A 21008-nucleotide genomic window follows, 5' to 3' on the forward strand; every position below is an offset into this window, starting at 1 on the left:
GTGATATACGCAAATAGATTTTGCAAGATACTTGTTTCTAGGTGCAGTTTTGTATTTATAGAAGAAATGTAAAGAATAATCACCAGGTTTAAGTTAGGATATTTTGGTTTAGATTAAATTAATTCTAGAGTATTCTGGTAGCTAGACAAGTCAAATAGTCAAGCTTTTTTGAACCTGTTGAAGTTAACTTCTGATCGAAGCTCTAGACATTTTATATATTTTGATCCTCATATGATACTACTTATGGTTGGATGATTAAATAATGAGTGTAGGAAGTTGTTTTTCTAAAATTAATTTTACAAATGGTTTTTAACCTTTTTAGTGTCCCGTGACAGTAAATTTTAGTTTTGTTGTAGATATACTAATAGTTATCGTTGGGGTATAACATTTGAACACCTTGGTTTAGGGCTACAGGTACTTTATTGATATCTGATTTTTTTTTAACGGCCAACAAACTCAATCCCGAGCACTCTCGGGGCACCCACTGGACAAACGGAGTATTCCGAGAGTAACCCGAGTCCACCACCAATTCCGGGGAAAACCCGGTAACCCACCCGCCCGTAGACATGACGGTGAAATTACCTGTAAAACCCGTTTGGCTCAAGGATCCAACCCAGGTTTCCCTGGGTCTCCTATCATTGCCCACCAATGCCTCACTCTGCACCAAGTGGGAGTCGAACCTGCATCTCTCAAGAGAAATGCAAGCCCTCCACCACTTGACCTAGAGATCATTGGCTTGATATCTGATACACTTCAAAATTGGATTATTATTTATATGTACCCTGTGACATGTGTTTTTATCATTAAAAATGGATATTATATATCCCTACAAAAAGCAACTTGGGTTGCCTCTCTAAGAATGAAAAGTCGTGACTTTTAAAACACCACACATACATACCCATTTGCTTAATTATTATTAGTACAATGGCTGTCTGTCTATGTCTAGAATGAAAAGTCGTGACTTTTAAAAAACTATACATACATGCCCCTTTGCTTAACAACTTGGGTTGCCTCTCTAAAATGAAAAGTCATGAATTTTAAAACACTACACATACATACCCCTTTGCTTAATTATTATTAGTACAATGGTTGCCTGTCTAGAATGAAAAGTCGCGACTTTTAAAAAACTACATACAAAAAGCAACACGTACTCATTTGTCTAACACACATACCCCCTTGACTAAAACATACCCATTTATTTAACACATACATCCCTTTTATTAAGACATACCCCTTTGATTAATAAATACACATTTGTTTAACACACATACCCATTGATTAACAAATACCGCTTTTGATTAATACATACCCCTTTATTTTACACACAAATACACGTTGGTTAACAACAAATACATAAACGATAGTTGGTTGCCGCTTCGGTTCACATAACAAATATGCCGCTTCAGTACACATATGTAACTGCCACCCTTTTTCAAACATAAGACAAAGAAGAGAGTGTGTACAATGTGTTATTATAGGGTTTCTTTTTTTTTTTTTTTGCGAGAAGAATTAAGGAAGGTATATTAAACGGAATGAATACGTAGGCATGTTTCTATTTTACCTTCAAAATCCAGTCAATTTCAACCAAAAATAAATTAATTCAATACACACCTGTTCGTGAAACGAAACTAAATTGAGCACATTATTCCAATTCCACCCTTTGGGTACCAAATCGAACAAGAAAACATGAAATCAAAACAATGAAAAGCAGAATTTCACAATTATAACAAAATCTCAACACATATATGGCCGGTCCTGAGAATTCATGTGCCCTGTTCGAGTTTGAAAAAACGTGCCCGGCTTAATGAAATTGGGTATTGGGCTCATTAAAGACAATGTAATAACTAATCTAAACCATAAAAATAGTTTTGTAAGTGGGCCAATGTTGGTGTTTGTATAACTATACCCTATTAATTTATTTATTTTTACATTTACATATCGGATTTTTTTTAAATATTGTGCCCTTCGAAGTATCGGGCCCTGCCCGGTGGTCCTCCCCGCCCACCCTAAGGGCCGGCCATGTGATATATACGTATAATTAGAGTATTTGAAGTGAGAGAAAGAAAAGATTTAAATGATGGTAAAATGTTTATGCCTAAAAACCAGAGATATTAGAAAAGAGATGGTGTTCTTTATGGCTTATGTGAGATGTAATCAGGTGTGGATGAGGTGTTGGGTTTGGATGATGGGTTACACATTTTAGCCTGAATCTTTGTGTGCTCAAAATGGGAATTAATGACTGGTACGTGACACATTGTTTGTTTATGGAAGTTAATGAGTAATATTAATACTTTAAAACACATTTACCTATTTTTTATGTTAGGGCATGTTTAAGTTTTTGAAACAAATTATTGACTTATTGGTTTTTTAAAAAGTAATAAGCTCCAAAATGATGTTTGGCAATGAGGGTGTATGTGAGGGGAAAAAGCCAATAAGTCACTTCATACTGACTTTTCCAAAAAGCCAATAAGTCAATAAGTTGTTTCAAAAAGCTTAGCCAAACATGCCCTTATTAATGAATGATTATCTCAACCGTCCTTCCATAACAAAACGCCCCCTAACACCAAAGTCGAAAGAGCAATTGGGCATTTGCTCGATTTGCAACAAGAATATGTAGCATGAGAAGGCCATGAAAAGACACATTCATTGGCACACGGCTGAATAGAGAGAAGCCGAGCAAGGAAACGATACCTCATGAAATAGCCTTTTATCAACCAAATTTAAAAGTTTCTACAATAACAACAACTTTTATAACGAAATAGTACATATATTATAATAACTTATTCCAAAATTAAGAATTTTTGTATCTCATATAGTCATGATAATGGCTTTCATAACCAACATCCCGCTGCAACGCGCGGGTAACGTCAACTCGTTATGTTATATAATCTATATCTGTTTGTATACTAGTGGTTTTTTACTTTTTTTTAACCTGCTCCTTTAATCTTATTCTGACAGATAATAAGAATATGAGTATCTGAGTAAACGATTGTAGGAGGTTGATCGCATTAAAAAAGATTTTGAACGAATTTCAATCTGATTGACCCATTTGACCTGTTGTTTTCTTTGCCTATTTGACCCATTTGAAAAATAAAGCAACTCAAATCGGCGCATTCATAAGTAATTTAGTTGAAATTGTCATTTTTGTTATGGCCGTTGTTTCGTGTTTGGATATGTACTGTCTTTTAGTCATAATCACGCTAAGATACTTTTTGGTGTAGTCATCTCTGAACGGATCGGCTTCAAGCTTTCAAGACAACACTGGGCGACCATTTTCTGCATCTTTTTCAACTCAATCCGGTGCACCGTCTCCTGTTTTTCATCAAAGTGGTTAGAGTTCTACTGATTACCTTTAGTATTCTTATACGTAAAACTACATGACACCTTTTTAATTTTTATAGGATCTGTTCAGGGGCTCCACAACTTACATGGTAGTTTCAATGTCGCGGACACACTTGGATCCCGAAATCCAACAACCGCTAATGTACCTTCAAGTGGGCTTCAACAACAAAGCGGAAACCTTTCTGCTGGAAGATTTACATCAAACAATACGCCTGCTGCTCTTTCTCAGGTACTTCATATATGTATATATACGTTACTATTTGTTTTTGTGAGTTGGTTTTACTTACATATAACTATTCGCGATGAACCATTGAGAACAAAAAAATACTGTTTTATTTTTTCAGATAGCTCATGGCAATTCATTCAGTCATTCAGGGCTAAATAGTAGAGGTAGCTTGAGTGTTGTTGGAACCCTTGGGTTCAGCAGTGGTGCAAATGCAATTAGTGGTTCGATTCCTGGAATCCTGCCTACGACTGCAGCAATCAGTAACCGTAATTCTATTGCGGGAGTCGGAGTCCCACCGGTTTTAGGAAATCTGAGCTCCCGGATCACCGGTTCAGCTGGAAACATCGGCAGCAGTGGTATCATTGGAAGAAGCTTAAGTTCTGGTGGCGGTTTATCAATCCCGGGCCTTGCTTCTCGATTAAATCTAAACACTAGTGGTTCCGGAAATTTAGGTGTGCAGGGATCAAATAGATTAATGGGCGGTATGCTTCAACAAGGTGTGTTGTTGCATGTCCTAGCATGACATTTTTTTAATTTTTATATAGAGAGTAAAATGCCATTTTCGTCCCTGAGGTTCGGCCAGTTTTGCGACTTTCGTCCAAAGGTTTGTTTTTCCGCATCCGAATACAAAAGGTTTGAAATCTTGTCATTTTCATCCGGCTCGTTAAATCCATTCATTTTTCCCCGTTAAGTCAGGGGTATTTCCGTCTTTTTTTGTTAACTTAAAATGCAGTTCGGTCTTTTTCACTTTATGTACAAGCATTTAGCATAATGTACAAGTATTCAAACGACCGAATTGCCCTTTAAGTTAACAAAAAAGACGAAAATACTCTTGTCTTAACGGAGAAAAATGGATGGAGTTAACGAGCCGAATGAAAATGACAAGATTTCAAACCTTTTGGATCCAGATGCAAACATTACAAACCTTTGGATGAAAGTCGCAAAACTGGCCAAACCTCAGAGATGAAAATGGCATTTTACTCTTACATATCATCATCATACTCAGTGAATCCCACCAATAGCAAAGCTAAGGTAGGGTCTGAGGAGGGTAGGATGTAGACAACCTTACCTCTACCCGTTAGGAATAGAGAGGTTGCTTTAAATTGTTTTTTTAATCTCTATATTTTTTAATGTTTTTATAATGCAGCTTCCCCGCATGTTATGTCGATGTTTGGAAATTCATATCATTCAGGTGGACCGCATTCTCAAAATCATGTTCAAAACTCCATGGGAATGTTAAACGATATGAATAACAATGACGGTTCTCCTTTTGATCTAAATGACTTCCCTCAGTTAAGCAGCCGTCCTAGTTCCTCTGGAGGGGCCCAAGGGCAATTTGGTAATCTAGAGCTATGCTTGTCAGTTGTCACTAATTTTACTTCAAGTCTTCGTTTCCATTCAAAATTTTATTTTCATTACAATTACAGGTTCGTTACGGAAACAAGGTCTTACGGTTAGCCCGATTGTTCAGCAAAACCAAGAATTCAGCATCCAGAACGAAGATTTTCCAGCCCTACCAGGATTTAAAGGTGATTGAACCTTTTATAATAAGAACATTCGTTTAACAGGATTTATCTGAGGCATTGGTGTATAAAATGTGATTTTTTGGACTTTGTAATTTAAGTACTTTTGGACTTCGTAAACGAACCGGACGAACACGAACATGGCCTTGTTCGTGTTCGTTCGTTAAGGAATGAACATGTTCATGAACGCTTGCCAAACGAGATTTCTAGTTCATGTTCGTTCATTAAGGGAATGAACATGTTCATGAACACTTGCAAAATGTAAACGAACACAAAAAATGTTCATGAACATAAATGAACACAAGCGAATGTTATATATTCATTTTGAAATAGTATCTGCATTTTTCATCGGAAAGGTTACAAAGAATTCACCAAAAATAAACAAGTACTCAACATAACGCTCCAAACATAGTTGACATAGTTATCATAAACACAATTAATACAAAAATTAAGTAGTTTGTCAAGCTTTACCACAAACTGAAATTAAAATGGTCAAACGAGGGATGTTGCGGAGGCGTATAGCAAAACTATAGTTTCAAACTTTTAAAAACTAAAACCAATAAGATAAAAATATAGAGTTAAGTTCCCGTGAAAATAAAATAAACGTACGAATTGAAAGAAAGTCAAAAAAAGTGGCGGTGGCATTTTGATAATTATCAGCAACTTCAAAATTACTTTAGTAGAGTAATTTTGAGCTTCTGTAGAGTAATTTTTGTAAAAGTTCATGTATTGCTCAATGTAGCAATTTGAGCAATAACAGTCGACCAATAACAGCTGTTCAGCACTGTTGAGCAGTGGTAAATCAACATCGGTAAAAACGTCTTCATTTAAAGACGTTGAGCAATAACAGATGTTCAGAACTTCTATAAAGTTAATCATTGATAATTCTTTGGAAACTGTTGTTGTGAATAACAGATGTTCGCACCAGTAGCAACTCAACAGTCGTTACAAAAAACAGCATTTTATGAGATGAGACAATACCTTTAAACAGTGGATGAATCTTTTGTCAAACAGTTGTTTTAAAAACAGCTGTTTCAACAGACTTTTAAAGATTTTTTGTCAAATTTTTTCAAAATACCTATTTTTTAAGAATGTTCAGAACTTCTATTGGATTGATGGTTGACAATCCTTTAGAAACCGCTAATGAGAATAACAGATGTCGCCAACAGTAGCAACTCAAGAGTCGTTACAAAAAACAGGAATTATGAGAACAGACAATACCTTTAAACAGTGGATAGATCTTTTGCTAAACAGATGTTGGCAACAATAGCAACTCAACATTTACAATAGCAGATATCAACACTAACAACTGTTAATGCTCAAATCAGTAAAAATAAAATGCTCTACAAAGATCAACAATTACGTTAAGAATTGAAAAACGAAATTTAATAATCTTCAGCTCTTGAACAGTAGTCCTATCCTCATATACTTGATCCTCAACTTCCTTGAAAAAGCAATACTTTAAATCATAAGAACCTACAGAAGGATATATTGACATTTTTAACTTGTATATTTCTTCAACTCCGATGTTAAAGAAGGATATAATGATAGTAAAACGTGATGAAAAGCTTCTGCACTGTTTTTGAATTCCGAAGTGCAGAAAGATATCACCAAAACACCTCTTCAGCTCTTCAGCTCTTGAACAGTAGCCATATCCTCATATAAAAGAAGGATATCATAATCGTAGTAAAATGTTAAATATCAATAAACCGAAAGAACAAAAATAAAATTAGAAAAAAAAACAGATTCTCATAATTACCATTAAGTTCTTCATTTATCATAAAGAAGTACTCCACTTTCTACACTTCAGACTTCAAAAACAGTGCAGAAGAACTTCCCACTGCTCGCTTGAAAAAAAAAAAGCTGAAATATATCAACACCTTAAAATAAATATTATCAACATAATCAACAGTCTAAAAGAATCCACAAACCTAAAATAACCCGCAAAGCCAAGGTCAAAGGCGAGTGTGTGAAACAGAGCTACCATGAAACAACGATGTTGGAACAATGATACTAGAACAATGACACTGGAACAAAGAACTGTACCTGAAGATTAACCAGCTCAATCATGAGAGCTATGCATTTGAGTAAGAGAGATATGATCGCAAATATAAAGTAGAGAGATAAATTGAAATTTGAATGTGGAGCCAAATTCATATGTAGATATGAGCGAGAGAGATTTGAATGTGGAGCCTGATAATTATATTTTATTTATAGGATTAGAATTAGAATATATATGGTTTGAATTTTGAATGTGGAGCCAGAATTTTGAATTTTGAACGTGAGAAGAGGTTTTTTGAATTTTCAATTAACATCAGTACTTTAATATAAACGATCAGGGCAGACCTTTGAGTATAAGGCAGACCTTTGAAAAGGTGGATGTGGGCCAAGTTTGAATTTTAAACTCTTTTAATATTGATGTAATAATGAGATAAGAAAAGCCTTGTTGGACATGCTCTCCTGCTGACACATCAGCTTTTCTTATGTCATTGAGATTTCTCATTTTATAGAAAGTATAGATATATAATTTTTCAATTCCAGATCATGAGAGAATTAAAGAACTGAGTAACATCGCTCTGATACCACATTTTAATCAGTTCTTTTAATATCTAATGGAAAAACACTTTAGGGATCTTGATATACCTGACAATCCAGTAGTGGTTAGAGATGAAGAAGAAGCCATCTTGATCGGTTCCCGTTTAGGGTGAGCAGTTAGGATGGAGTTGAACACGAATTAGGTTATTGCAATAAGGGAGGCCGTAAACTTTTTATGGTGTGTCTTTAGGGTTCCCAACAACGTGTATTTATATGCTTCACCCAAGGGGAAACCCTAATTAACTAGTACGGGCCTTTACGTCCATCAAATAAAGCCCACTTAATTTTATTGGGATATTAAGGTAAATATCGATCTGGTTATTATATAAATGATTAACAAAGGCACCATAAATTATTTAATAAATAATTTACGCTAACATCTAGGCCTTCAAACGTTTAGCCCCCACATTTTTTAGCCTATTTTTTTTCTTTCAAATCAGGCAATTTGTCTCGTCAATGGCTACCATCAGCCATGAGGCATGAGGAGGAGCATTAAGCCATCATTGATAAGTTTTTTCGAACTTATGAACAAAACCATATGATTCTACAATTATGAACAAAACTTACCTCTCCTTGTTGTTTATATCTGACAACCATGTATTGCTACAACTGAAAGTACATTGGTATGGCCTTTAGTGTATGTCTTTTGTGTTTCAACCTTGTTTTGTTTATTTTTTGTATACGTGACGCGATATGTTATTCTATTGTTGATTAACATGATGGTTTGCCTTTAGTAACTTATGTTGTAATCTGTCAAAGTTTTGTTTGCTATTTTTTTTGTTTTATTCATTGAATGATTGATTTTTGTTATTCATAAGTGTTCAATGATTGCAATTAGTGCAATCTTTGGTATGCTAATTAACAACATCTCAATTTTTTCCAACTTAATTCTCTATTATACCCTTGATGATACCCTTCGAAAAGAGGAAATGACACACGGATAAGGGTTCATATTACCGTTCACAGGCATACACCAGAGTAACAAGCTCCGAATTCACTCCATTGGTGACAAAGACCCCACCGATGAATCACATGCGACGACAGCACCGTCTCTCAATCTCCTTACCAACCCTCACGCAACTCTCTCAGTCCTCAAAATCTCCATAGAGTCAACGCCGGGCATCGCACGCCCGCAAACACACTTATTAGATGTCGTTTGGATCTTGTTTGCAGAAGTAGGGTGGGGCCCAAGGTTATTTAACAACTTATAATATCCCTTTTAAAATTCTTTTAATTTTATTTTAATTATTAAGGGTAAACAACTAATTTTACGTGTTAATTTTATTTTAATTATTAAGGGTAAACAACTAATTTTACGTGCCTTTAACAGAGTAAATAGTCAACCGTCAGAATTATAAATTGCAAACCACCAATAACATATATGTAATTTCAAAATTTTTGAAAACCAAAATTAGAATATGAGAAAGCACAAGGACCATTCATGTAATTATGTAATTGACTGGAACAATTTTCATACTATAAATTAACAACATGTTGATGCTTTATAAAGTTGTACATTAAGGGGCTGTTTGGTATCCTCTTAATCCATTCAGAGGTTGTCTCTTAATGAAATCATTTGTGGCCCTTATGTCTGAATGAATAAGAGGTAACCTTATGTCTGACTGGATAAGAGGTCACATCTGAATGGTAAACCATCACATGTCACATTCTTCTACATTATCTTTGTTAAACTCTTAAATGATTTCATTAAGAGGTAGCCTCTTAATGTCATTCAGATGCTACCAAACAGCCCCTAAGTATTGGGAGTTTTTAAAAAAAAAAATTATTTTCCACTTCTAGCCCAAATGTTTTATTTTTTTGTATTCTAACCCCTTTGATTTTTTACTTTTACCACAAAACTTTTCATCTTTGCAACTTAGTCAAACACTTTTTTATTTTCAATATTGATCCCCCATGTTTTTCATCTTTTGCAAATATTTCGTTCTAAATTTTGCAAATGAACACGCCGCAACGTGCGTGTGGGGTTCAACGTTTTTTCGTCTATTTTTTCCCGTTTGACGGGCCCATCGCAAGTCGCAACGCGTCTATTTTCCCTGTTTGACAGGTTCGTCGCAACACACGGGGTCCTATATCGACTTACTTATTCTTTTATATGTTTTACGTTTCAGTCTAATTTCTTCGCATTAACACACCGGAACGGGTATCCGTGGTTCAACAATTTTACGTCTACTTTTCGTTTGGTGTTATGTTTTCCTTTTTCTTTATTTTGTTTTTATGGGTTTTTTCATGTAATTTTTGTGTTACTTGGTACGGTTAATGTCCCCACCGCAACGAGAGGAGGCCTTAATACTAGTATTAATAAAAAAGAATTTCACATATAAATATATCGGAATATTCGACGTGAAGACCGACCCCTTATCACCTTTCAAAACAAACACGTACATACATACATCTGACATATCTCACTTTAAGCTTTGACATCTTTTGGACAGATCCCTCCCTCCTCAGGTCAGGTACTCTCTTTCTTTATGTATTCAATACATACAATTTTCAGTTTCTTATGAACTAGGGTTTTTCAACTTCCACACTCCCCTAAATTCAATTAAACCAGCATATCATAAATACTGTCTTCCATTCTATTTTGCTGTCTATGATTGGCTAGGGTTTTAACAAGATTTCGTTTCATGCTTGTGCTTAAAGTAGCAAAAAAATGTAGCCATTTGTCACACTGTAGCTGCTCTAATTTCTTTACTTTATTGTTTTAATTGATTTGATATATTAAGTCACCTGTTAGCTAGCCTTCATTTCATGGAATTGGAATTTCGGTGTGTTTGTTTCACAGAATGAAATGGAATTGGAATGTAGATTCCACTCCTTATGTTGTTGTTCAATTCCAATTCCATCAAGATTCCATTCCATTCCGTGAAACAAACACTATCTTAGGGTTTAAGAAGTCGTTTGTTTGTTTAGCTCTTAATGAGACTCTTAATGGTTCAGACCTTTTACTGGTTCAACACTTAATGGTTCAGATTGTTTGTTTCGTGAGCGGATGTCTGAATGATTCAGACATTTGCCTCTGAATGGTTAAGCATTATACTAAGTCTGAATGGTTAAAACCTCTTATCTAAATTGGTCAGACATTTGCCTCTGAACGATTAAGCATTATATTGGCTCTTAGTGGTTCAAACCTCTTATTGGTTCAGCACCCATTCAGAAGTTGCCAAACAACCAACCCCTAACTGTAATTATGATATATGCAAATAGATTTGCAAGATACTTGTTTCTAGGTGCAGTTTTGTATTTATAGAAGAAATGTAAAGAATAATCACCAGGTTTAAGTTAGGATATTTTGGTTTAGATTAAATTAATTCTAGAATATTCTGACAAGTCAAATAGCCAAGCTTTTTTGAAGCTGTCGAAGTTAACTTCTGATCGAAGCTCTAGACATTTTATATATTTTGATCCTCATATGATACTACTTATGGTTGGATGATTAAATGAGTGTAGGAAGTTGTTTTTCTAAAATTAATTTTACAAATGGTTTTTAACCTTTTTAGTGTCCCGTGACAGTAAATTTTAGTTTTGTTGTAGATATACTAATAGTTATCGTTGGGGTATAACATTTGAACACCTTGGTTTAGGGCTACAGGTAAATTATTGATATCTGATACACTTCAAAATTGGATTATAAGTACCCTGTGACATGTGTTTTTATCATTAAAAATGGATATTATGTTATATAATCTATATCTGTTTTTATATTAGTGGTTTTTTACTTTTTTTTTAACCTGATTATAGGAGGTATTAAAAAAAGATTTTGAACGGATTTCAATCTGATTGACCAATTTGACCTGTTGTTTTCTTTGCCAATTCGACTCATTTTGAAACAATATCATCACAATAAGAATATGAGTATCTGAGTAAACGATTATAGGAGGTTGATCGCATTAAAAAAAGATTTTGAATGAATTTCAATCTGATTGACCCATTTGACCTGTTGTTTTCTTTGCCTATTTGACTCATTTGAAAAATAAAGCAACTCAAATCGCGCATTCATAAGTAATTTAGTTGAAATTGTCATTTTTGTTATGGCCGTTGTTTCTTGTTCGGATATGTACTGTCTTTTAGTCATAATCACGCTAATATACTTTTTGGTGTAGTCATCTCTGAACGGATCGGCTTCAAGTTTTCAAGACAACACTGGACGACCATTTTCTGCATCTTTTTCAACTCAATCCGGTGCACTGTCTCCTGTTTTTTATCAAAGTGGTTAGTGAGTTCTACTGATTACTTTTAGTATTCTTATATGTAAAACTACATGACACCTTTTTAATTGAGTTAAATGCCATTTTAGTCCCTGTGGTTTGAACCATTTTGCCAGTTTAGTCCAAAGGTTTCATTTTTAACCTGTGGGTCCAAAAAGGTTTCACAGTTGCCATTTTAGTCCACTTGGTTAACTTCATCCATTTTTTCTGTTAACGAGAAGGCCAATTCGGTCATTTTCTATGTAATTCTGTTAACTAAAAAGGGCAATTCAGCCATATAAAATGATCGAATTGGCCTTCTCGTTAACAGAAAAAATGGATGAAGTTAACCCAGTGGACTAAAATGGCAACTGTGAAATCTTTTTGGACCCACAGGTTAAAAATGAAACCTTTGGACTAAACTGGCAAAATGGCCCAAACCACAAGGACTAAAATGGCATTTAACTCTTTTTAATTTTTATAGGATCTGTTCAGGGGCTCCACAACTTACATGGTAGTTTCAATGTCGCGGGCACACTTGGATCCCGAAATCCAACAACCGCTAATGTACCTTCAAATGGGCTTCAACAACAAAGCGGAAACCTTTCTGCTGGAAGATTTACATCAAACAATATGCCTGCTGCTCTTTCTCAGGTACTTCATATATGTATATATACGTTACTATTTGTGTTTGTGAGTTGGTTTTACTTACATATAACTATTCGCGATGAACCATTGAGAACAAAAAAAAAACAAAACATACTGTTTTATTTTTTCAGATAGCTCATGGCAATTCACTCAGTCATTCAGGGCTAAATAGTAGAGGTAGCTTGAGCGTTGTTGGAACCCCTGGGTTCAGTAGTGGTGCAAATGCATTTAGTGGTTCGATTCCCGGGGTCCTGCCTACCACTGTACCAATCAGTAACCGTAATTCTATTCCGGGAGTTGGAGTCCCACCGGTTTCAGGAAATCTGAGCTCCCGGATCACCAGTTCAGCTGGAAACATCGGCAGTGGTGGTAGCAATGGAAGAAGCTTAAGTTCTGGTGGCGGTTTATCAATCCCGGGCCTTGCTTCTCGATTAAACCTAAACACTAGTGGTTCCGGAAATTTAGGTGTGCAGGGATCAAATAGATTAATGGGCGGTATGCTTCAACAAGGTGTGTTGTTGCATGTCCTAGCATGACATTTTTTTTTATTTTTATATAGAGTAAAATGCCATTTTCGTCCCCGGCCAGTTTTGCGACTTTCGTCCAAAGGTTTGTTTTTCTGCATCCGGATACAAAAGGTTTGAAATCTTGCCATTTTCATCCGGTTCGTTAAATCCATTCATTTTTCTCTGTTAAGTCGGGTATTTCTGTCTTTTTTTGTTAACTTAAAGTGCAGTTCGGTCTTTTTCACTTTATGTACAAGCATTTAGCATAATGTACAAGTATTCAAAAGACCGAATTGCCCTTTAAGTTAACAAAAAAGACGAAAATACTCTTCTCTTAACGGAGAAAAATGGATGGAGTTAACGAGCCGAATGAAAATGGCAAGATTTCAAACCTTTTGGATCCAGATGCAAACATTACAAACCTTTGGATGAAAGTCGCAAAACTGGCCAAACCTCAGAGATGAAAATGGCATTTTACTCTTACATATCATCATCATACTCAGTGAATCCCACCAATAGTAAAGCTAAGGTAGGGTCTGAGGAGGGTAGGATGTAGACAACCTTACCTCTACCTGTTAGGAATAGAGAGGCTGCTTTAAATTGTTTTTTTAATCTCTATATTTTTTAATGTTTTTATAATGCAGCTTCCCCGCATGTTATGTCGATGTTTGGAAATTCATATCATTCAGGTGGACCGCTTTCTCAAAATCATGTTCAAAACTCCATGGGAATGTTAAACGATTTGAATAACAATGACGGTTCTCCATTTGATATAAACGACTTCCCTCAGTTAAGCAGCCGTCCTAGTTCCTCTGGAGGGGCCCAAGGGCAATTTGGTAAATCTAGAGCTATGCTTGTACTCTTCGTTTCCATTAAATTTTATTTTCATCACAATTACAGGTTCGTTACGGAAACAAGGTCTTACGGTTAGCCCCATTGTTCAGCAAAACCAAGAATTCAGCATCCAGAACGAAGATTTTCCAGCCCTACCAGGATTTAAAGGTGATTGAACCTTTCATAATAAGAGCATTCGTTTAACAGGATTTATCTGAGGCATTGGTGTATAAAATGTGATTTTTTTGGACTTCGTAATTAAGTACTTTTGGACAAGGTTTAAAAGAACGGAAACGACTTTCGAGGCGTTTTCCCTTCGCCTCACGGGGCGTAAGCCTCGAGGCGAAACGAGGCGTAAGGCCGGGGCGGTATTAATAAATAAATATAAAAATTATTTATATGAACATGAACATGGCCTTGTTTGTGTTCGTTCGTTAAGGAATGAACATGTTCATGAACGGTTCACGAACGCTTGCCGAACGAGATTTCTTGTTCATGTTCGTTCATTAAGGGAATGAACATGTTCATGAACACTTACAAAACGTAAACGAACACAAAAAATGTTCATGAACATAAATGAACACAAGTGAATGTTATATATTCATTTTGAAATAGTATCTGCATTTTTCATCGGAAAGGTTACAAAGAATTCACCAAAAATAAACAAGTACTCAACATAACGCTCCAAACATAGTTGACATAGTTATCATAAACACAATTAATACAAAAATTAAGTAGTTTGTCAAGCTTTAACACAAACTGAAATTAAAATGGTCAAACGAGGGATGTTGCGGAGGCGTATAGCAAAACTATAGTTTCAAACTTTTAAAAACTAAAACCAATAAGATAAAAATATAACTTAAAAAAACCTTTAAATGAACAAACACAAATGAACATAAACAAGTGAACATAAATAACACATTACAGAACGTTCACGAACATAACCGAATGAACACAACCTCTGTTCATGTTCTTTTGTTTAACTTATCGAACGAAATTTCTTGTTCGTGTTTGTTCATTTATCAAACGAATGGACATAAACGAACTTCTCGCCGAACGGTTCACGAACTGTAAATAATCTAGATCTTTCTTTTGTGATAGTGGTGTTTTCTGGCTTTCAAGGATCACATTCATCTTATCACTCACAGGTTTCCTTGCACGATCTCGATCATTTTAACGGTATTTTTCTAATTGGTGTAAACGTAACTTGATATTGAGATGTTTTTAGGGCGCCGGATCATTAAACTCCCCAGGTGTTGGTTTGAGACCATTAAACTCTCCAAATACCGTCTCAAGTGTCGGTTCATATGACCAACTTATCCAACAATATCAACAGCAACAAACTCAATCTCAATTCCGGTTGCAGCAAGTTTTTTCTTCTAGCCAATCTTTTAAGGATCTAGGAGTGAAGTCAATGCAGGTCTCACAAACCGCCCCAGATCGGTTTGGATTACTTGGCATATTAAGCGTAATTAGGATGAGTGATCCTGATTTAACATCTCTTGCACTCGGAATCGGTTTGACAACACTTGGCCTCAACTTAAATTCTTCTGAAAATCTTCACAGGACGTTCGGTTCCCCATGGTTGGATGAACCTTCCAAAGAACCTCCGGAATTCACCGTCCCACAGTGTTACTATGCCAAACAACCACCTGTCCTTTTATTTACTCGTTTGACTCATTTGATCTGTTGCAGGTATAACAGAGGGTGGTTCTACCACCGAGAGCCAACGTTGTAGAAGGCGCTAGGCGCTAGTCGGGCGGTGAGGTACAGCCTAGGGATTAATCGGAATGGGATTTTTGTATGTATTTTTTCAAAATTATATATATATATATATACCCAATAATATAAAAATAATACTTCAAAATTCACATAAATACTTCAAGTTTCAGATAGTATGGTTCGATTTTGACCGATTTTGACCGATTTTGACCGCCTAGGACCGATTTTGACCGACTAATATTGTCCGATTAATCCGATTTTTGACCGCCTAGGACCGATTTTGACCGATTTTTGACCATGACCGATTAATTGACCGCCTAGCTCAAAATTAGGCAGTAAGTGACCGCCTAGGCGCCGATTAATCGGCCGCCTAGGCCGATTTCTGCAACAATGCCGAGAGCATAGATTGTGATTTATGCGGGCGGCAAATATGGAGCCTCTTGTTAAGACAAAGACATACGAGAGAGGATCTTATGTTTGTTTTGACCCAAACACATGGGAAACCGTACGCAAGGTTGAAACAAATTTGTGATACATGTTTAGTCTAATTTTGTTTTATCGTTTGAATTCTAACCTGTTTTTGTCGGTTTGCAGGAAAATTTTGTGGTCTACTACGAGATGTCGGAAAAAAGACCGACGCTACCTCAACATTGACGATTTTACATGTAAAGTTTGTTGATAGTTCATTGGTTATGGTAGTCAGGTTTCAGGTATAGGATTAGGTTAATGTTGTCTAATCCTTTGTAATATTGGTTATTTACTTGTTCATTATGATTTATGATGTCATTCTAGGGTCTTTTTTCAAATTGAAATTAAGCAATGTGAGATATTTGAAAATGAGTGTTGTTTGGTAATGTGGGCGTCAAAATTGGGCTGGGCCAAATTAAAAAAAAAAAAAAAAAAAAAAAAAACCCCTTAACCGAGCCCGCGGAACTTGCTAAACTCAAATTGTATAATGTATTAAGCTTTAGTCTACTCAAATCATACAATTAGCCAAAAAATAATGAAACTTGCTAATAGGTCATCATCATCATTGATCAATGTTTGGTTGTTGCTAAAACCACTGGTGTTGCCTTGCCACCACTACCATCTACTGTCGCTGTCAACACCACTGCTGCGATGCCACCCTAACCACTGTTGCTGTAGTCGGCGCCATTGTAACCACTGACGCCTTCACCACCCAGCTGCAGTCACTGTCCCAACCGCTGAGACCATAACCGCCTTCGTCACCTTCTGACCAACCACCATTTCGCCACCTACACCCCCATCGCCGCTTCCACCATCACCAGCGCTACACCACCTGCACCGATATTGCCATCAGCGTTACCCCATTGCAACCACTAGCGTAGTTGCTGCCTCCGTCACTAAAGGCCTTGAAAGAATATAGTGGCTGGACCCGTTTTAATGCTTTTCTTTTTCTAAAACGACTAACTTTAACTCAAGGTCATTTTGATCAGAACCCGTATTGGCACGAAGTGAGAACCTGTTACCCGATCACCCGTTTTACTAGACTTATCTGTGTCCAATGTGATCCGGTCTACTTAAAGCTCGTTACCACGCTTATTTTTTCTTTGCTACAACAGGATGAAATTTAAACAAAAAGACCAAAAATATTTTGTTTAGAACTATTTTTTTCCCTCAAATCGCGTACATTTTCTTAAACTCGGTACCATGCGCTTCCGGATCCGAGAGTACAGACATCGACCATGACCTCGACCTCGAACTACTTCCACCACCCGACGTCGACTTCCTTCTCAGTTTTCTCATATTCTTATCTTCGATCCGATGCATGATGACCCAATAACACATTAAACCCAAAGTCGTGACCATTATCGTTGTTCCTATAATCGTCACACAAATCGCTAGCCATTTCTCGTGTTCCCCGACCACAATGAACGCAAGTGCCAAATACGCAACGGATACAAGCACACAAGCTAACCACATTAGTTTGTTTATTATAGCCATCATTTGCTTCTTCGCTTTGCTTTCGATAACCACCACGGACGTTTGAACCACGACCACGGCTAACGATATAAATAGAGCCACCGAGTCGAAAACAAAAAAGACTATAAATAATGGTTGTGGAGCTATATTCGCTTCACCTAGTGAAAACCCGTCCGGTATATTGTTCCGGTCATCGGCATATTGGCCTGGGACAGTAAAGATTGCTGCAAAGGCCACAGTCGCGATCAACACCGCCACCACAGTGGTGGAGTTTATCGCATTGTTGAGTCCCTCGGCGTGCATTTTGTTGAGGTGTCTTGCAATGCCTTGGACCCTTCTTCGAGTTTGGCGAGTGTGTTCTAGTTGGTTGTGGACCTCGTGCTTTATGTCGCTGACGGTTTGCTTTAGCTCTCGGGCTGGAGTCGTTGGAGGTTTTAGGACCCGCGCGCTTGGGACTCCATGTTCTTGTAAGATGGACCCGATGTGGGGATGCCCCATTTTATGGGCCGTGTCTAAGGCGGTTTCATTCGACCTGTTCACGACTCTTGTATTCGTTTCGCTTCGAGCTAGTAGCATTTTAACAATCTGCATAAATATAAAATTTATTTGTATGAGAACAAAATACTAACAACCTTTCTCTGACAGGTTGCATTTGGCGTCCCAAACATTTTAGACGTCAAATGCACCCATTTAGTGCATCTGATGTCTTACTTCAGATGCACTGACATAAAACTTTATTATTTTACCTGAACGCGGCCTTTGCGCGCTGCAATATGCAAAGCCGTATTCCCCTTCGCGTCAACCATATTAATCAACGACGGATCCGCCTTGATCAACTCCTCAACCACCTCATGCTTTTGCCCTTTCGCCGCCATGTGAAGCGCGGTCTGCCCCTTCTTATCATTCCTCGCCGATATCCCAGGCGCCTTCTCCAAAAGCGCCTTGACCACATTAACATGCCCATTCCTCGAAGCCGAATGCAAAGCCGTCTTCCCATTACTTCTCGCTATCGACGCCAAACTACTCTCTATATCCAACAAATAGTTCATAACATCAATGTTCCCTTGCACCGCGGCCGTATGCAACGCCGTGGTGTTCGACACATCCACCGTCATCGCTAACTCCGGGTGCGCCTCCATCAACACTTTTAACACACCTGCAAATCAACACAACAACAATAGTTTACCAAAAAAAAAAAAAAAAAAAAAAAAAAAAAAAAAAAAAAAAAAACAGTTTGATCATAATTCATATACTAATATATACTAAATGAGCATTTGGTTACCTAAATCTCCTTGTTTGGCAGCAATATGAAGAGCATCAAAACCATTATTAGCTTTAATACTAGCAGTTGCAATATCACATTGATCAATCAAAAGCCTAACCAAATCAACATGACCACATTCCGCGGCGACATACAGCGGCGTCTCGCCGGCGTAATTCTGTTTCGACAACACTAATATCGATTCTTCCTCGCCATAACAGTCTCCTAAAATATCCATAACCGCATTAATATCACCCCCTCTGGCTGCTGTATGCAACGGTGTATCGTCGCGTTTTCCGGTCACTTGTTTCGACATCTTTTTCCGGTGACCCGTGGCCGGCGGCAGCCCTGTTTCCGGTGATGGTTTCATCGGAAAAAAAATAATGTTTTTTTTTTCAAACCTTGGAAATAATTATTTTATGACACAATGCAAATGTTGTGAAAGAATTACATCCCGGAATATATTAATATTGATGGGTTGCAAGATCATGGGCCTGAAATGTATGCCCTGTATAAACAGAAAGATTATTATTATTTATAAAATGATATGTATAAGAAAGTAAAATAAAGAAGAATGATAGGAAGGGTTACCTTGGTACGAAGAAAGGTGGAGCTTTTGTTCTCCGCCATTGAGAATGAAAAAGCCCATGAATTGAAAATGGCTTTTTGAGATCAAATCAATCTGTAAAAATGGTATTAAATCAAAAAAGAAGGAGGGCTATCCCCGGTTGTACGTGTATCTTTTTTGTGATCAATCAAGAGAGAGAGAGAGATGGCACATGTATGCAACAAAGGTTTTGTATATTTCATAAAAATAAAAGAATCCGAATCACTCACAAAAGCCCTTTTCTTTTTTATTTCAAAAGGAACAAATTTCTTTTATATTATTGAGTTTTGTATACATATTTGAACATGCATTTACCGACAAAAATTCTAACTAGCCGCATTTTATTTTGTTTTTTTTAAATGTGTTATTTTTAAAGTTGTAGTAAAGGCTTTTTAGAACATCCGTAATAGGGCCTTATATCATGTCATATCTTCCCATAACGCCCTATAGTGCCCATAAACACTATTACGGGGCGCTATGGGTGAGAAAATTTCAATCCTCGCGAACACTATCACGGCGTGACCCATTCTACCCCACTCTCACACATATATATACATACATATATAAAGCCTCATACATATATATCCTCACTACACACTCAAGTTATATAAGGGTGTAAGGGGCACTCCTCTAAGTGGGGAGTGACCTCTCTTACCCACATCCAATCAGCACGTGCCACGTCAACTCTCCACTTAACTCCCCCAACACCCTCAATTTGATGGCGGCACTCCTCTCTTGGGGATTTGGTTTTATTTTTTTTTTTATATAAATATTTTTATAAAAGTAAAACATAATTTAAATAAATTAAAACTAAATAAAAAAATAGAACATTTCATTTAACTAAAAACAAGTTTGAGGGGTATATTTAAAAGTAATAAAAAAATTTAAGTGTTTTTTAAATTAAAAATAAAACTTAAGGGTTATATTTGAAAATTCTTTTTCTTCTTCTTCTTTCTTTCTCCTCCCCTTCTTCTTCTTTATTTTAACCTGCACTTTCATCTTCACCTGCAAATTATTTGTTCTTCATCCTCCTACAAAATCACAAGGAAAAAACAAAAAAAAAAGGAAAAACTAAAAAATATACAAGTTTCACACGGTGAATGATACCCGCTCCCCACTCCCCGATTTGGGTCACCGAGGGGTCGGCGGCGGTGTTCCCGATCGGGGAGTACACTCACCGCACCCCTCCCCGCAGACGCCCCGGACACCCTAAAGCTCCATAAATCTCATCTCTTACGCGTTTCGCCACTTATCGCATAATGCCCCACAAAGGGCCTTATGACTACACATGTATACAAATTTATAAATTAAATGCTTTTTTACTTTATATAAAACAGGTAAACAAGTGGTGGGACTAGACTGATGTGTGTCTATCGAAGTCCATAAAGATGCAACTTTTGTTTCTTTACGTGAAATACATCAAGTCCCGACAATTAAAACAATAAATAAACATAAAATTTGGAATAAGCTCTCTAATATATTGATCAAGAAATTAATTCAAAACTTGATACAATTATCTTAATACAAACTCAACTATGTATTTATAGGGAACTAACTAACTTGCTAACCCTAACTTAGTCAACAAGAAACAATTA

General features: G+C 36.6%; 3 protein-coding genes and 2 non-coding genes across 5 annotated transcripts; 2 read left to right on the plus strand and 3 right to left on the minus strand.

The window, feature by feature from the left end:
* Positions 1–3149: 3149 nt before the first annotated feature.
* LOC110942668 (probable NOT transcription complex subunit VIP2) lies at positions 3150–5178 on the plus strand. Its single transcript, XM_035989824.1, is given in 5 exon segments — positions 3150–3330; positions 3402–3571; positions 3687–4065; positions 4716–4907; positions 4996–5178. Coding segments are annotated over 5 exon segments (1032 nt in total). The 3' UTR covers positions 5106–5178.
* On the minus strand, positions 3250–3330 carry LOC118479434. Its single transcript, XR_004859569.1, has one exon. It is a non-coding gene; the product is annotated as a small nucleolar RNA snoR35 (small nucleolar RNA).
* A 2525-nt stretch (positions 5179–7703) lies between the features above and the next one.
* Positions 7704–16397, plus strand: LOC110942667 (probable NOT transcription complex subunit VIP2). Its single transcript, XM_035989825.1, has 10 exons — positions 7704–7782; positions 10120–10160; positions 11808–11916; positions 12376–12545; positions 12671–13049; positions 13690–13881; positions 13946–14047; positions 14981–15027; positions 15108–16115; positions 16196–16397. Exons 1-9 carry the CDS (start codon positions 7704–7706, stop codon positions 15615–15617), a joined length of 1629 nt encoding a protein of 542 aa, XP_035845718.1. The 3' UTR covers positions 15618–16115; positions 16196–16397.
* On the minus strand, positions 11836–11916 carry LOC118479435. Its single transcript, XR_004859570.1, has one exon. It is a non-coding gene; the product is annotated as a small nucleolar RNA snoR35 (small nucleolar RNA).
* A 142-nt stretch (positions 16398–16539) lies between the features above and the next one.
* LOC110939964 (ankyrin repeat-containing protein At5g02620) lies at positions 16540–20680 on the minus strand. The gene is made up of 4 exons (XM_022181533.2): positions 19398–20680; positions 18828–19314; positions 18292–18701; positions 16540–18130 (listed from the first exon to the last, which is right to left on the minus strand). Exons 2-4 carry the CDS (start codon positions 19174–19176, stop codon positions 17240–17242), a joined length of 1650 nt encoding a protein of 549 aa, XP_022037225.1. The 5' UTR covers positions 19177–19314; positions 19398–20680; the 3' UTR covers positions 16540–17239.
* Positions 20681–21008: the final 328 nt, after the last annotated feature.

Source organism: Helianthus annuus, chromosome 5, assembly GCF_002127325.2.
Source record: "Helianthus annuus cultivar XRQ/B chromosome 5, HanXRQr2.0-SUNRISE, whole genome shotgun sequence".
Taxonomy (NCBI): Eukaryota; Viridiplantae; Streptophyta; class Magnoliopsida; order Asterales; family Asteraceae; genus Helianthus; species Helianthus annuus.

What these genes read in the sequence shown, in the direction of transcription:
- LOC110942667 (XM_035989825.1), top strand. Translation starts at nt 7,704, where the DNA reads ATGGAAAAACACTTTAGGGATCTTGATATACCTGACAATCCAGTAGTG. An exon ending in TCCCTCCCTCCTCAGGTCAG is followed by an intron (nt 10,161 to 11,807) that starts GTACTCTCTTTC and finishes TTTTTGGTGTAG; the next exon opens with TCATCTCTGAACGGATCGGC. An exon ending in TGCCTGCTGCTCTTTCTCAG is followed by an intron (nt 12,546 to 12,670) that starts GTACTTCATATA and finishes TTATTTTTTCAG; the next exon opens with ATAGCTCATGGCAATTCACT.
- LOC110939964 (XM_022181533.2), bottom strand. Translation starts at nt 19,176, where the DNA reads ATGAAACCATCACCGGAAACAGGGCTGCCGCCGGCCACGGGTCACCGG. An exon ending in TGCCAAACAAGGAGATTTAG is followed by an intron (nt 18,702 to 18,827) that starts GTAACCAAATGC and finishes GTTGATTTGCAG; the next exon opens with GTGTGTTAAAAGTGTTGATG. An exon ending in CGCGCAAAGGCCGCGTTCAG is followed by an intron (nt 18,131 to 18,291) that starts GTAAAATAATAA and finishes ATATTTATGCAG; the next exon opens with ATTGTTAAAATGCTACTAGC.